This window comes from Suncus etruscus, chromosome 8, assembly GCF_024139225.1.
Source record: "Suncus etruscus isolate mSunEtr1 chromosome 8, mSunEtr1.pri.cur, whole genome shotgun sequence".
Taxonomy (NCBI): domain Eukaryota; kingdom Metazoa; phylum Chordata; class Mammalia; order Eulipotyphla; family Soricidae; genus Suncus; species Suncus etruscus.
The window spans coordinates 6,797,420-6,813,492 of NC_064855.1; the positions used below are offsets into that span (position 1 = coordinate 6,797,420).

Genomic DNA, 16,073 nt, shown 5'->3' on the forward strand with positions numbered 1-16,073 from the left:
ATGTGTGTCTTTGGAGAGCAGATACCAGTTGTTTGAGCTCTCTCAGTCCTCACTACCCTCACGACCCTTTCTTAAAGTGTCACCACAGTGCTCAAGAGGCTCCCAGGACTCCCTTGCAGACACTAGAGGCAGCCATGTGAAGACTGGAGCCGCTGGCCCGCTACCCCACTCACCACCCCCCAAACCTCTAACTAATTTATGTTTAGGAAAAGTTAGTTTAGTGAAGTAAAAAATCTAGAATTTAGGAATGAAGACTAATGAATTTACATCTTTTTTTTTTTTTTTTTTTTTTTTTTGTGGTTTTTGGGGTCACACTCGGCAGTGCTCAGGGGTTATTCCTGGCTCCCAGGCCTCAGAAATTGCTCCTGGCAGGCACGGGAGGACCATATATGGGACGCCGGGATTCGAAACCGCTCGAGGACGTCCTGCACTGAGAGGCAAACGCCTTACCTCCCATGCTATCTCTCTCGGCCCCTGAATTTACACTCTTATAAATCTGTTGTCAGTGATGAGTTTATGTGGCAATGCTTAAAAATTAAAAAAAAAAAGCATCATTTTTCCAACTGTTTAAGATATGCTTTGCCTTATATGCAGCACAGCTCTTAAATGCCACAATAGTTCATTATCTCTTAAGTTACTAAAACACGCATCAGTGCTTAGAATGCCCCCTTTTAAAAATGTTCATGTTCATTTATTAAAACACCTTCAATTTCACTTCAGAGCATTTCTTGACTAAGAGGTTATGTGTATCACAATGAGTCCAGGACAGTCCTGGATTCTGAAAACGTAACCCCAAATTAAGTGGCCATTTGGTTTCCCTAGCAGTACCAAGGCTCAACACTCTTGCTGCAGGATGTTGGGGCTGTCATCTTTTATACTATCTGTGGCAAAGTAACTCAACTCAGGTCACAGCAACTCAAATCATGGCAACTTCAGTGAGGTTTTTTTTTTTAAGAGTCCTGTTATTAAAAATAAATGTAGGCACAAGAAGAAGGATATTTGCCTTGCATGTGATTAACCTAGGACTGACTGCAGTTCGACCCCACAACGTCCCATATGAGTCCCCAAGCCAGGAGGGAATTCTGAGTGCATAGCCAGGAATAACCCGAGTGTCTCCGGGTGCGGCCCCAAAAAGGCAATAAGTAAATAAGTAAATGAATGAATGTATGAATGTAAACTATTTCTGGGGCAGGGGAGGTGGCAGGGTTAGGCTCAAGCCCTAGTACCACCACATGGTCCCCTAAGCACTACTGGGGTGCACAGGGTGAACTCATACAACAAGGTGCCTTCACGCTGACCCATCTACATGGATAGTTAAGAACTGTGAGCAACCTCCTGGGCCTTGTGAGCACTGCAGCATCCCCCACCCCCAAATTATTCACAGGGAAATATCCAAAGTTAGAACTCACAGGGACAGTATCTTAGAAAAAGTGTTAAGAGGATTCAGGAATTGCTTTTTCAGCATCAGCAAATAAGAAAGTTTGGAGGAAAAAACAAAGCAAAACAAAACCACCACCACAATTCTTTGCTCTTATTAAATCCAGGGGGGAAAAGGCAATGGTAATGGTTCTACCTGACTCTGGACAGTGGTATTATTTTTTCAGTTCTGTCCTCACTACTGTGTTTATTCTGTGATGTGGCTTCTCCAATATCTACACTTAACTTGTCCTGAACCAGTAGCTGGCCCTGAAAAAATACTACCCACAAGGACTAGCAAATATATCATGTTTCAGTTACAAAATAATTCTAGCTCCTGATATTGATCTATGGTCGGCTCTTTTTAGTTCCTTAGTCACTACAGAATTTACAGGAAGCAGCATGAAAATGACTTTTGATTCAGGAGCTTTTATCAATTGGAGGAGGGGAGCAAGCACTCCTGTACTGTGGGGAACCATTCAGAGCAGTGACAGGGAACCCATCGCAGTGCACTGCCTGAAGGAGAACACAGATCTGCCCAACTCTGACCAGAGGCCACTGACCAGCCAGATCGCAGAGTTCAGGTGTGATCTGTTCAAATTTCAGAGAAACAGTCTGTGGAGTTTGATACAGGAAAAGCTTAAGTCCCAGTGGTAAGGGATGAAGGGAACATGGTCTCATGATCTCGAGTAGTAGCTGGGAAAGTCCTAGCCCACTTGTTCAGAAAATATCTCTTATTCACAAAGGAGCCAACTGCAGTATTAACAGAATACTAGATACAAAACTGAGCACTAAAGACTCAATCTCACAGAGCACAAATAATGCTTAAAAGTTTTCTTTTCTTTTCTTTTTTTTTTTGGGGGGGGGGTCCCCAGAGATGCTCAAGGGTTACTCTTGTCTCTGCACTCAGGAATCACTCCTGGTAGGCTCAGGGGACCATGTGGAATGCAGAAGATAGAACCTGGGTCAATCTGATTCACTATACTATCTCTCCAGCCCCCTCAACTGTTTTTCTGGCTCTGCACTTAGGAATCACTCCTGACAGTACCTGGAGAATCTTATGGGATGCTGGAGATCAAATCTGTGTCAGCCATGTGCAATTCAAGTGCCCTCCCCACTGTACTACCTCTCTCCAGTCCCAAGATCATTTTCATTTTATTTGTTTATTTTCATTTTAGAGGGAAGGTCTAAGTGTCTCCCTAGAAGTACTCAGAGCCTTGGAGGCTGTTCACTCCACTAACATTTGAACTGGCTGAGTGAGCCCAAAGGTTCATGTCTGGGCCTGGCCGTGCATTTCTGGGGCCATCGGGCCACACTCAGCTGGACTTGGGGGACCATATGATGGGATTAAATTTGGCACAAACTTCAGTCTTTTGAGTTCCATCTCCTTGGCCACATTATTTTCATTTTTATTATGAAGATAAAAATAATACTTTGGGGGGGACCCCACACCTGGCAATGCTCAAGGGTTACTCCTGGCTCTGCACTCATGAATTACTCATGGCACTTTTCTTGGGACCAATTGCTAGAGACTATACTAGAGATTGAACCAGGCTAGCTGCATACAAGGGAAATACCCCACCCACCATACTATCTATCATTCTGGCCCTATTTATGACTTTCTTGATTATCCTGATCAGTCTATCTTAACCCTACATCTACAAAGTAGATGATCCTCAAGAAAGTATGTCAGATGAGGAAAACACACAAATATTTGCTTGGTACAAATCACTAGATTTTACACTAGTACTCCAAATATAAAGCCCTGAAATTTGATACAGCAATTAACATTTCACAAGGTAAAAACAATGATAATCACCAACCTTTATTTTTATTTATTTATTTATTTATTTATTTATTTATTTATTTATTTATTTATTTATTTTTGGTTTTTGGGTCACACCCAGCAATGCTCAGGGGTTACTCCTGGCTATCTGCTTAAAAATAGCTCCTGGCAGGCACGGGGGACCATATTGGATGCCGGGATTCAAACCAACCACTTTAGGTCCTGGATCAGCTGCTTGCAAGGCAAATGCTGCTATACTATCTCTCTGGCCCCAATCATCAACTTTTAAATCTGAATTTTAGTCTCTAGCATTTGCAAACTAGACTTAAGAAAATATCTTTTAGTGCTCAGGGGTTACTCGTGACTGTGCACTCAGAAATCGCTCCAGGCAAGCTCGAGGACCACTTGGGATGCTGGGAATCGAATAGGGGTCCGTCCTGTGTTGGCCGAGTACAAGGCAAAAGTCCTACCGCTGTGCTATCGTCTGGCCCCATAATTTTATACTATTTAACAATTTTGTTTTACTTATAAAACTCATCATTTTTAAAGTTTACCTAAAAATATTCTAAAAACTTGGATAAGTAACAGACCATTTTATACTCATACCCGAGATGAAAGACTTAGAGGAATTACATTTAGCTGACCTAATGTTTAAGAACTCAGTAGATGGGGCCTGGCGGTGGCGCTAAAGGTAAGGTGCTTGCCTTGCCTGCGCTAGCCTTGGACGGACCGCAGTTCGATCCCCCGGTGTCCCATATGGTCCCCCAAGCCAGGAGCAACTTCTGAGCACATAGTCAGGAGTAACCCCTGAGCGTTACCGGGTGTGGCCCAAAAACCAAAAAAAAAAAAAAAAAAGAACTCAGTAGAAAAAAAGAGAAACAACTGCAAATTACTTTGGTCAAGGACTGTAGTTTTTTTCTTTATTATTTTTTACATGAATTCAAATCTCATCTAAATTAATTTCTGCTATGTCCCACACATAAGTCTTTTAGAAACATTTGGAGAAAAAAAAAAAAACCAAAAAAGTATATCCTCATTTTACAGAGATTTGTTTCTCTGTGCCTCTTCTCCATCCCGTGGGGTGCCATGTTTTTATGCTAAGAACCTGTGGTCCACTTTAGCAGACGGGCACCTTCATGAGCTATAGTCTCCCTGGGCCTCTTGACTCAGAGAGACATTTCTGAGATGCAGAATATTATTTCCCCTTTCACACTGTTGACTGGGCTCTATGAGTGTTTCTTAGGACTTCATCAGCACAAAGTTACCAACATTCAAGTCCTAGCATTAAAAAAATGCCCTAAAAGTGGAACTCTGCCAGCGGACACTAACATGCACTTCTGTGGCTGAGAGCATCAGAGCCGTGCAGAGCAGGAGGTGTTTCTGGACAGTGCCCTCCCTCCCACCCACTCACTCAAGAAAAGTGCAGTGAGCCTCCAGTTTCTAATTCAACCTTTTGGTCTCAGACCTTGAATACAGACCATCTCTGTGCTGAGAAAGACTGAGATTCTTCCCCTCCCAGAAGGGTCTGCTAGAAGGCAGAGGTCATGGTCTTTCACCCTCTACTAAGAATCATCGTAAGCAGTGCTCAGGGACTGCTTCAGGTGCTGGCAAGGAAACACTGCACTACAATGCCAGGCTCGTTTGATCATCTTCCCCGAGAATGTCTGCAAGACAGAAATTTTCCTAATTGTATCATTACAATTTGTCTTGTTTTTGGACCATACCAGGGGTGTTCTGAGAACCATATGCAGTGTCATGGATCAAAAGTGGCAAATGCCTTACCACTGCATCATCTCCCAAGCCCATGATGATGATTCTTTCTTAGCAAGTTTTCCCAAGCTATCTAAGTAAATCATTAGGCTATCTTTGTTTACTGCTCAAATTATTCACTCCTGTAAATCATTATAAATCTATTTGAAGCTATGCAAAGAGAAATTAGGGACACCTCCGAGGCTACCATTGAGACACAACGCATTTCAAATATAGAATATGAAGAGGTTCCCCAAATTAAAATGAATGTCAGAGGCTCTCTGGCAGAGGACAGTGATGTCCACTATGGACCTTGGTAGAAAGATGGCTCAAAGGTATACTCTGGGCTAATCTTCCATGAGGAGAGGCCCCCAGTGTACAAAGTTTCTCTCTTCCCTAAGTTAAAAGCTTTCTTCTGTTCAATGCTAAAACATCAGATAAGAGCCTACCTGACATTTTGGAGAATTTGCTGTGCTGGGACTGATATTCCGCATTGCCTAAGAGTAAAAAATAAGATGGATAAAAATTACTTTGAGCCACATGGTTTGGCTGTGTAGGCTGAGTTATCACACCATACCCAGTCATAATGCCATAGCAGAGTCCCAAGCTAGCCCAAGCAGCAGCAAACTGAGGAAGACAGGAGCCCAGGAGCCACCACAAAACGGATACCTCAGAAAACGCCAAGCAGTAACAAGGAGAGGCAATGAGACCTGGCTTGCCAGGGCCCAGAAACAATCTGACCCTGGCCAGCTGGGTCCTTTGTACCTGAGCATTAGATGAAGCGCGGGAAATAAAATTGGCTGTTTCCAGGATGAGAGAAATTGTCAAGAGAAGTTCACAGACAGTCAAAGGACAAGGTATATTGAATTTAGACTCATGGCCAAAACCCAAAAACATCCTAAGACAAAAATGATTAGCATGCAAATAGAGCGGGTCTGTCACTTCAATACGAAAGAAAGAAGACAACAGAGTAGTAAGTACAGACAAAGAAGGTGCCTTTAAGGGAGGGGAAGCTATTCTGTTCAGGGCCCATCACCCAGAGGAAGGAGATTAAGACTGAGCAATTCTTTGGGAGCAAGAATTTTACAAGTAGCAGCATTTTGCCCACCGGAAAAAAAGACCAAGCTGATCTGAAGCATACAACAAAATGATGAATAGCTCATTTCTAGACTCCAAATATTATCTTAAAATACCAGGCTTCAACATTAGCAATTAAAAATCTTTAGTTTCCTGTTTTGATAATATTCATTCACATGTGAAATCAAAATGTATTACTTCCGTAGACCATTAGACAACAAATGAAAAGCAATCAAACAATGAAAACAGTGTTGTTATACAGGGTCTCGACTGCTTGCTTTCTTAATAATTAGCTGACCAGATTCTTAAAGAGATTTACACGCCTAATAACTTTTACACAAACAGAAACTGTCCTTCCTTCATAGTCGTTTTGTTGGAGCTGAGATTCAAGGTGCAGACACTATGTCCATACGCAAGGAAAAGAACACTTCTTAGAGCCTGGTTCCTGGAGCCTATGCTGGCTAGCGCAGAAACACTCCTCCCAGTCAGAGACAGCTCGGTGCCAACCACACTAGATGATGCTGACGGATTACTGACAGCAGAGCTAGGTCAAATGTCTGGGATTCCCTGGTTCACTTTGATTTCTCATGTAACAGCTCCTCAAAAGCCCAAATCAGAGCTCAATGGCAGGATCAAGTTCATCCATTTCCATGAACAAGTAAGTGACACTTGAAAACATAGAACCCTGACAAATAAAGCACCTGCTTACATATATACATCTCAGAATGGAAATGTAGACGAGTTAATGTCTACACCTGGTATGCTTAGACGGGGCGGGCATGTGTGTGCGCGTGCGTGTGTATGTGTTTAACAACACAGATACATACAGCTTATGTATGTATAAAAGAAACTGACAGTATTTCAGACTACAGAAGGCAATTAAAGAAATAGAAATTTTTTTGTTCACTTTCAAAACTATTACTTAAAAATTTATATAAAAACTTTTGAGGCCAGAGCAATAGCACAGTGGGTAGGTTGTTTGCCTTTGCCTTGCACATGGCCGACCTGGGTTCGATCCCCAGCATCCCATATGGTTCCGTTGAGCCTGCCTAGAGTAATGATCTGAGTGCCGCCGTGAGTATCCCCCCCCTCATTCATATAAAATCCCTGAGTGACTCCTGAGTACACCCCGATTCATAAAAAAAACTTTTAAAATATATTGCTTAAATGATAAGATCACACCCACTAATCCTGGCTCTGTGTTGGGGGTTGCTTCCAGAGGGATCAATGAACCCCATTACATCAAACCAGGCCTGCTGCTTGGAAAGCCTGTACTCAGCCCTTTGAGCACCACTCTTGCCTGAAATATTATTTATTCTGATGAAGGACAGAGTCCAACAAGAATTTTGGAAAGAAAACTTATGGAAATGACCTTAAGGCATTCCATATTCTCTAATATTGGGCCCCACTTTTCCTAACACTTAAAACAAAACAGAACACTACTCATAGCAGGTGATTTTAAGTCACTTTGAGCTCTTTGGTTTTTTTTTTTTTGTTTTGTTTTGGTTTTCGGGCTTTACCCGGCAGTGCTTAGGGGTTACTCCTGGCTCTGCACTCAGGAATCATTCCTGGCAGACTCAGGGAACCATCAGGAATGCAGGATAAAACCTGGGTTGGCCACGTGTAAGGCAAGCGCCCAGCCTACTGTGTTATTGCTCCTTCCTCCATCTAGGATCTTCTAAACCCGGGATGGTTTATATTTACTCAGGACAACGTAGATTCAGTAATACTGGGGCATATTTGTCACTTGAGAAATGTCATGCAAGTGTTGTATTCACCCCCCGAATAATTCATTTAAAAGATACTTTCCTTGAAGTAATGCCTTGTTCTGTACTGAAGTGCTAAGCCAGACAGTTTTCATATCTTAGGACCCACCTTCTTTTCTAATTTCTGCTAGATCTCAATGTCCATAGACAAAACCAACTCTTTTTTTTTTTTTTAATTTACAAGCTCCAGCCCAGGGTGGAGCTGGAGAGAAGGCTTCTGAGACACTGCAGGCTCAGTGTGAAACTGAGTCGCCCACCTAATCCTGGAAAGCAAAGCCCGAGAGCAGAGAACGGGTTTCTAACCTGTGGCCTCACCTGCCGCAGAAGCTCTTGATGCTTCAGTCGCAGCCTCTCCTTCTCCATCTGCAGTTGCTGCAGCCGAATCTGCTGGTTGGAGTTGCCACCACCCAGGACGGCCCCCTGTGGGCTCTGCGGGGCCAGCGGAGGTGGCTGCTTCACAGGCGCGCTCTGACCCATTCTCTGGCTCATGGCTGGAAGTAAAAACAAAAGGCAAATCTTTTCAAACACTCAGGAAGTAAAAGGATCATTTCCTTACTCAAGAGCAAGAAGGAAGAATCAACACAGCATCTTCTATAAAAGACTGGAAGAGGGGCTGGCGAGGTGGCGCTAGAAGTAAGGTATCTGCCTTGCAAGCGCTAGCCAAGGAAAGATCGCAACCGCGGTTCGATCCCCCAGCGTCCCATATGGTCCCCCCCAAGCCAGAGGCAATTTCTGAGCGCTTAGCCAGGAGTAGCCCCTGAGGATCAAACGGGTGTGGTCCAACCCTCCCCCCCCCCCAAAAAAAAGACTGGAAGAAACCTAACAAAATCCACTGCCCATACACAGTTGGCTTTAGTTTGGTTTTGTCATCATGGAAGCTACTGGACACTGTACAGGACTTCGGGCAATCACCGAGACATTTGAAAAAAGAGCTGAAGGACCAAGAGAGGTAGAAAGAGCTGGAAGAACATGCTCTGCATGTGAGATGCCTGGGGTCCACCCCCAGCTCCACTTGGGCTCCGAGGACTGCCCCTGAAGTGACCCCTGGGCACTGAGCTAATAGTAGCCCTTGAATCTGGGTCTCCTGCCCCCCCACACCCCAAAAGAAAATACAGTTCAGAAAGTATCAAAGGAAGATGTGCATATGTGTGTACTATACAGTCCACATACAGAGACTGTGAGTAGCCATGAAGCAGCTAAACTCTAAAGACTGATCTAAGAAGAGTTTGAATGCTGGTTATTGCAAATTACAGATATAATCATGCATGTAATTAAAACTGTATCTCTAAAGCAACCAAGACAAACCAGTAAATCCCAATAAAATAACTACCCTACTCTACCAGAGGAGCAGGTGACAACGATGCCAGTTGCTCATTCCAAGCACAGGGTGACAGGGAGCTGCCCCTGCAACACCACTGTAACTCAGAATCATTTTTGGGTCAAACCTTAAGCAAATCACTTGAAAATATCTAAGAGGGGGGGATCCTTAGATTAGTGAATTGTGAATTGTTATCCCTGATAGAACACCAATCAACCTAATTGTGCTAACAACATGAGAAAATCAAACATTTTAATGCAAAAGAAATGTTAGTGTGATATATATATATATATATATATATATATATATATATATATATATATATTATATATATATATAAAAGAATAGGGGTTGGAGAGACAGCACAGCAGTAGGGCTTGCAAGCACCAACCCAGGACCAATGGTGGTTCGAATCCCGGCATCCCATATGATCCCCCGTGCCTGCAGGAGCGATTTCTGAGCATAGAGCCAGGAGTAATACCTGAGAACTACCGGGTATGGCCCAACCCCCCCCCCCCAAAAAAAAAGAAAAGGAAGAAATATGTTAGTATGAGGATCTTGCTAGTTTTTCAGACACAACAATTCAACCTTTTTGGGTGTGGTGCTAGTTTTTTTTTTTTTGGAGGGGAATGAGATTGGGGCCCTACCTGGAGGTTCTCAGGAGCTACTCCTGCTCTATGCCGTCAGTACTTGGGATATAACCCAAAGCTAACCTAGGTGAGTTGCATGCAAACAAACACTTTATCTCTATACTATCATCTCTCTGGTCATGCTTTGTTGTCTCCCCCTATGTTACTTAACCACTTATGTTTTAGGTGTCAGTACTGGCATAATCTAGTAGGGCAAACCAGATTTTAGAGGAAAGCTAACTTTTCATTATTAGAACCTAATTTAATTGCACAATAATTAAGTTAATATCTGCATATTGATTCTTTCGATGTGTAACTAATTCTGTGACCTGTCATGGGTCAATTACAGCTGGTAGGAGTCAATCTGCTTCTAAAATTCATTCCTCTTCTTCAGATTTACTATTCTAACTTTCTGATAGCCTCAAAGGCTTAAGGCCCAAAGAACTCTGGCCTCAATTCACTGCTTTTATGGGGTCTTAATCTTCTTACCCACACAAATATAATATATAGATGTAGGTTTTTTTCTTTAAATAATGTATAATCCCCCAGTTGTGTCTTTCTGGCTATCTCATTTTACTGTTTTGTCTAGCAGAGCAAGGATGTCAAAATAGAAATCACTGCTTCACTTTGCTCAAAGCCTTACTTATCTCTTCCATGTCCCTTCAAACCCCTTATTTATGAAATGACTTTATAAATAGCTAGAACTTTCAGTATTATAGTTTAGAATCTTACAGGGGAGTGAACAGGAAAAAAGCCAAACATTTTTGAGAGCTAAGATCTTCCAGGCACCAACTAACCACTTCCTTTAACACAACTGTTAGTATTAGTTGGAATGAAAATTATTAGATGTACAACTGATAGGCATCACAGAATGATTAAAGAAACAAACAAACAAAGTGAGGAGCCCCTTAAAGTCAAAGCATAGTTAGGGTTGGGCGCACCACCAGGGATCCAGGGTCCTTCCTCATCTATACCTGTAGATACAAACATCTTCATTTAGGTATCACTGTGGAGGTCCAGCAACATGCAAGTATATCACATGTAGAAGGTTCCTACACTTTCTTTTCCTCATCTTCTAGAAGTTCTGACTTCTACAGATAGATAATCAGCCAGCTTCAAACCCATCTTCTCTTCCACAAGTCCCACTCCTGTGTTGCGTTCTCTAAGCACAGGTGATTCACAAAGATAGGAAATCCTTCCCTGTAAGATCTGTCTTTACCAAAAGGTCTAAATGCAGAAGACAGGTAGTAGGAATTGATTATCTGAACTGCAATTTCGACCCTAGAGGTCCTTATCTTATGGAGAAACCCCTATTAGTCTCCTTTAAGACATTCAACAAAGTGTCGTGTCTCCCCCCCCATATACTAAATATGAGACTTCTATTGTGTTAAGCGTTGAAATGGGGGGCTGACCAAGAATCCATCACAAGAATGTACATCTATCTCAAACTGAAATCCTGAGCCCTGAGCAAGCAATTACTGGCGACAACAACAACAACAACAACAAAAACAACAACAAGGGGCTGGCGAGGTGGCGCTAGAGGTAAGGTGCCTGCCTTGCAAGTGCTAGCCAAGGAAAGGACCACGGTTCGATCCCCCGGTGTCCCATATGGTCCCCCCAAGCCAGGGGCAATTTCTGAGCTCGTAGCCAGGAGTAACCCCTGAGCATCTAACGGGTGTGGCCTGAAAAACCAAAAAAAAAAAAAAACCCCAAAAAAAACACAACAACAACAACAACAACAACGACAAAAAAACCCACATTTTTTTCTAAGTAATTAAAGAATAAAAAACTGAGGCTGAAGAGACAGTAGAAGGGGTACTAATCTTATATGAGGCTAAACTTGGTTCAATCACCTGCCTCTCCTAAAGGTTCCCTGAGTAACACCAGGAGTCATTCCTGAGCAAATAGCAGGAATGATCCCTGAGAATGGCCAAGATGTCCCCAGAGCAGAACAAAAACAAAAACAGTAAAGAAGTGGCCATTGATAAATTGAGGTGTATGAACTATCAAAGGAAACTGGTATCAAAATATTCTAGAGCTGCACACTGTTAAGTATTTAATCTAATTAAAAAAAAAACATTAAAAGGGCTTCTGCGCTTTGCACATTAATTTTCCCTAATAGAGAATTAAAGTTACTTGAAGCCATATGTATTTATATTCCCCGTGAAAACTAATTAGACAATAACAAAACTGAAGCCCAGGGCCTGGAGAGATAGCACAGCGGTATTTGCCTTGCAAGCAGCCGATCCAGGACCAAAGGTGGTTGGTTCGAATCCCGGTGTCCCACATGGTCCCCCGTGCCTGTCAGTAGCTATTTCTGAGCAAACAGCCAGGAGTAACCCCTGAGCACTGCCGGGTGTGGGCCCCCCCCCAAAAAAAAACCTGAAGCCCATACTGTCCAAAGAGTGTCTGCTCCCCACTGTGTCCCCTAGTAGCCTTCACTGGTGACAGTGGTCATTGCTCAAGGCAAGCTTACTTGGTTCTATCTTTTTTGAATCTAAGGGCATCTATTGAAAATCCAGAGAGAGAGAAAACAGGCAATCAAAAGATGATGGGGGGGGCCAGGCGGTGGCGCTAGAGGTAAGGTGCCTGCCTTGCCTTGAACGGACCGCGGTTCGATCCCCCGGCGTTCCATATGGTCCCCCAAGCCAGGAGCAACTTCTGAGCCCATAGCCAGGAGTAATCCCTGAGCGTTACCGGGTGTGGCCCAAAAACCAAAAACCAAAAACCAAAAAAAAAAACAAAAAACAAAAAAAAAAAAAAAACCAAAAAACAAAAGATGATGGGAAGTAACTCCATAGAACACAAATATTTGCTCCTGTTAGCACTTGGGCTGTTTACCCAAATTCTGTTACCTGTGGCTAGAAGCAGTGTTCCAGGCTTCCTGGTGAAGAGTTCACTAAAACCACCAGTCCAGGGGCCGGAGAGATAGCATGGAGGTAAGGCGTTTGCCTTTCATGCAAGAGGTCATCGGTTCGAATCCCGGTGCCCCATATGGTCCCCTGTGCCTGCCAGGAGCAATTTCTGAGCCTGGAGCCAGAAATAACCCCTGAGCACTGCCGGGTGTGACCCAAAAATCACAAAAAAAAAAAAAAAAAAAAAACCACCAGTCCAGACAGCCTAACTTAGCTGCTGGGTCTGGACCTAACTCCTCCGCAGAAGCAATCCTGCTCTTTACCTGCCTGTCTGGGCTCTCTGGCATTTCACCCGCACAGCACACTGCCAGCCCAGGATACAGAGGCCCTCACATGCAGGGGAAGAACAGAACAGTCTTTGTTTGCTGATCCGGAGTTGGGGAAAAGTCAAGCTTCTCTCCCACTTGTTCAACTTCTGGAAATCTCAGTTCACTGTTAATAAAAAGTAAAAACAGGGGCCGGAGAGATAGCATGGAGGTAAGGCGTTTACCTTTCATGCAGAAGGTCATCGGTTCGAATCCCGGCATCCCATATGGTCTCCTGTGCCTGCCAGGAGCAATTTCTGAGCCTGGAGCCAGGAGTAACCCCAGAGTGCTGCCAGGTGTGACCCAAAAACCACAAACAAACAAACAAACAAACAGTAAAAACCAAAACCAAAAAAATGGGGGGTCGCGCATACAATTGAAATATAACCCAACTTTAAAATTGACTTCTTTAACTCTACAATAGGAACTGTTTTAAGTTTTAGCCAACAAATCCGTCCTGACAGTTTTACAGTAGCAAACTACAAGGCAATTCCTAAGCAACGACTTTCTCACAGAAAGGAAGGAGTTCATCACCACATCTCCTGCCAAGTTTCTCATACCTCTAAGTATATTGAAGGTTGTAAAATAGGAGACTTGTGGGGCCAGAGAGATAGTCTAGCAGGGAGGGTGCTTGCCTAGCACAAGACTGGCCCTTTTGTTTGTTTGAGGTTTTTTTTGGGGGGGGGCACACCCATTTGACGCTCAGGAGTTACTCCTGGCTATGCGCTCAGAAATCGCTCCTAGCTTGAGGGACCATATGGGACGCTGAGAGATTGGAACACAGTCTGTCCTAGGGTAGCGCTTGCAAGGCAGGTACCTTACCTTGAGCGCCACTGCTCTGGCCAAGACTGGCCCATTTTTTAAATGATTTTTTTATTAAGTAAATTTCAGTAGAGACACAAATGCAAGGGTTAACAACACACCTCCTTGTTGGCTACCCCAGACCTGACAAGCAATGTGGAGAGTGGGCAGGATAAAAGTCAAACTCATACACAGGACACACATGTGCTATCTGACCTGCTTCCTTTAGGCATGTCACATATGAATCAGGCACAATATGGCTAAGCTTCAATATTTTCCCATGTTACATATCATTCCTTTTCTATTACCAAATGTTATGCTTTTATGTAGATGTTATATCTGTTCACCATAATTTGATGGTCATGTGCACTATTTCATTGTTCACAGTGAAGTACTAACCTAAACATTCACATAGAAATTTTTGAGTGGGCTCAGGTTTTCTTTTGCAGATATACGAGGAATGGATTGGTAGATGATCCCTTGCAGAGCCATATGTTTAACTTTTAGAATACAGGCCAGACTTTCTGAGGAGAGGGCATCATTTCTCAATTCCATGGGCAATGCATAAAGGTTCTGATTCTTCTATATTTCATTCCACATTTTTACTGTCTGCTCTTGGTTTCTGCTCCCCTGGAGGGAAGAAGGTGGCATCTGTCTGGTTTTGCTTTGCTATTATGTGGTAATAGCATCCCTGATCTGTGAAGTCTACTCTATGTCTTGTCAATTGTTTCTCACCAGGACACCTGAACTACACTCAAGTATGTAGAAGTCTAAAGTGATCACATCTCTTGATGTGTCTGTCACAGATCCTGGGGATGCTGACTGCCAGTCCCAGCTCACCAGGGCACATCAGGCAGCAGTCCAGACACCAAACATCTGCCAAAAAACCCTCCAACCACTTCCATTAGCCATTTGGGGGCGGACTTGATGAAAATTTATCATATAGTACTTTTTTCTTTGGATTTTGGGCGACACCGGGCAGCACTCTGGGGTTCCTCCGGGCTCTGCGCTCTACTAGGCAAGCGCCCTACTGCTGTGCTATCACTCCTGTCCTTAGTATTCTTCAAATAAAAATGGAGATGCATCTTAAAAAAACTCTCAATAGAATGTTTTCTTCGGATCACTTCATCAAGCGGTTTGGGATTTTAAAATGAGGTGAAGAGATAGAAGGGAGTGTTGTAACGCATTTGCAGCTCTCTGTATCTGTGGGTTTTCTTGCCACCATGAAAAAGAAGCTTACCATCTACTTAGAAGAAAAACGTCCACATAACGAAATTATTAGTCTAAAGATAAGCATCACTTAGAAATATATCTCCATTTAACTCATGTTAACCAGTAAGCAGTTCCATTAAAAATGGTTTTTTGTTTTTGGGCCACACCCGGAAGCACTCAGGCTCTGCTCTGCACTCAAAAATTGCTCCTGGTAGGCTCAGGGGACCATATGGGATGCCAGGATTCGAACCACCATCTGTTCTGAATCGGCTGCTGCGAGCAAGGCAAATGCCCTACCACCGTGCTCTCTCTCCAGCCCCTAATGGTTTTATTTGTACTCGCACAGATTTATTACATGAATGTTTTTTCATTTGAGGAATTTATCATCTAGTACATATTTCCCAAAGTGGTCAATATTGCCACACCCTGGGTGCAATGGAAATGTACAGATAGTAGATTTCCAGGTGTTATTGCATGATTCTCAGAAAAGGGACAATAGCTCAAGTTAGCTTGGGAACTTCTGACCCAGAAGAAGGCAGAGCTTAGCTTTGACTGACTGACCCTTCAAACACAGCCATTCCACGCCTTCCCAGGCATCCATCCCTAGCAGGTTCTCACCCCTACACCTGGGTACAACACAATCCCTAATAAGGGACTTTGCACAGGAGCTGGCTTTCATGACTAGCATCGTGTCTCACACATAACTGACACTCAAGCAGTTGATCAAGTCAACACTTAAAACAGTTTTACCTGCAGCTCATAGGATACTGCCTGTGAAACATGGAGTCTCCAAACTGAAGCCAGCCCACAATAGAGTCCCTATATGACAATCAGAGAAGAAAAACAGAAGCTAAAGCGGTGGCGCAGCAATAGGGGCTTGCCCTGTATACAGCTGAACTAGGACGGGTCATGGTTTGATCCTCTGGCACCCCATATGGTCTCCCAAGCCAGAAGCAATTTCTGAGAGCAGAGCCAGGAGTAACAACCCCTGAGCGTCACCATGTGTGGTCCCAAAACAAAAAACAAGAAAATCCACCGTCCCAGTCTGGCCTGGCTCAGATGACCACCCCCACCCCACACACACACACACACACACACA

The 16,073-nt window shown here is 43.5% G+C and overlaps 2 protein-coding genes across 3 annotated transcripts in view; one reads left to right on the forward strand and one right to left on the reverse strand.

Moving 5' to 3' along the window:
* TMEM123 (transmembrane protein 123) overlaps positions 1 to 16,073 on the forward strand; it is a 639,759-nt gene that overhangs the window by 98,909 nt on the left and 524,777 nt on the right. The gene's annotated exons all lie outside the window — the stretch shown is intronic.
* YAP1 (Yes1 associated transcriptional regulator) overlaps positions 1 to 16,073 on the reverse strand; it is a 101,778-nt gene that overhangs the window by 15,140 nt on the left and 70,565 nt on the right. The window contains 3 exon segments of the mRNA XM_049778608.1: positions 1,738 to 1,753; positions 5,401 to 5,448; positions 8,110 to 8,285. Of these exon segments, the coding sequence (XP_049634565.1) occupies positions 1,738 to 1,753; positions 5,401 to 5,448; positions 8,110 to 8,285 (240 nt within the window).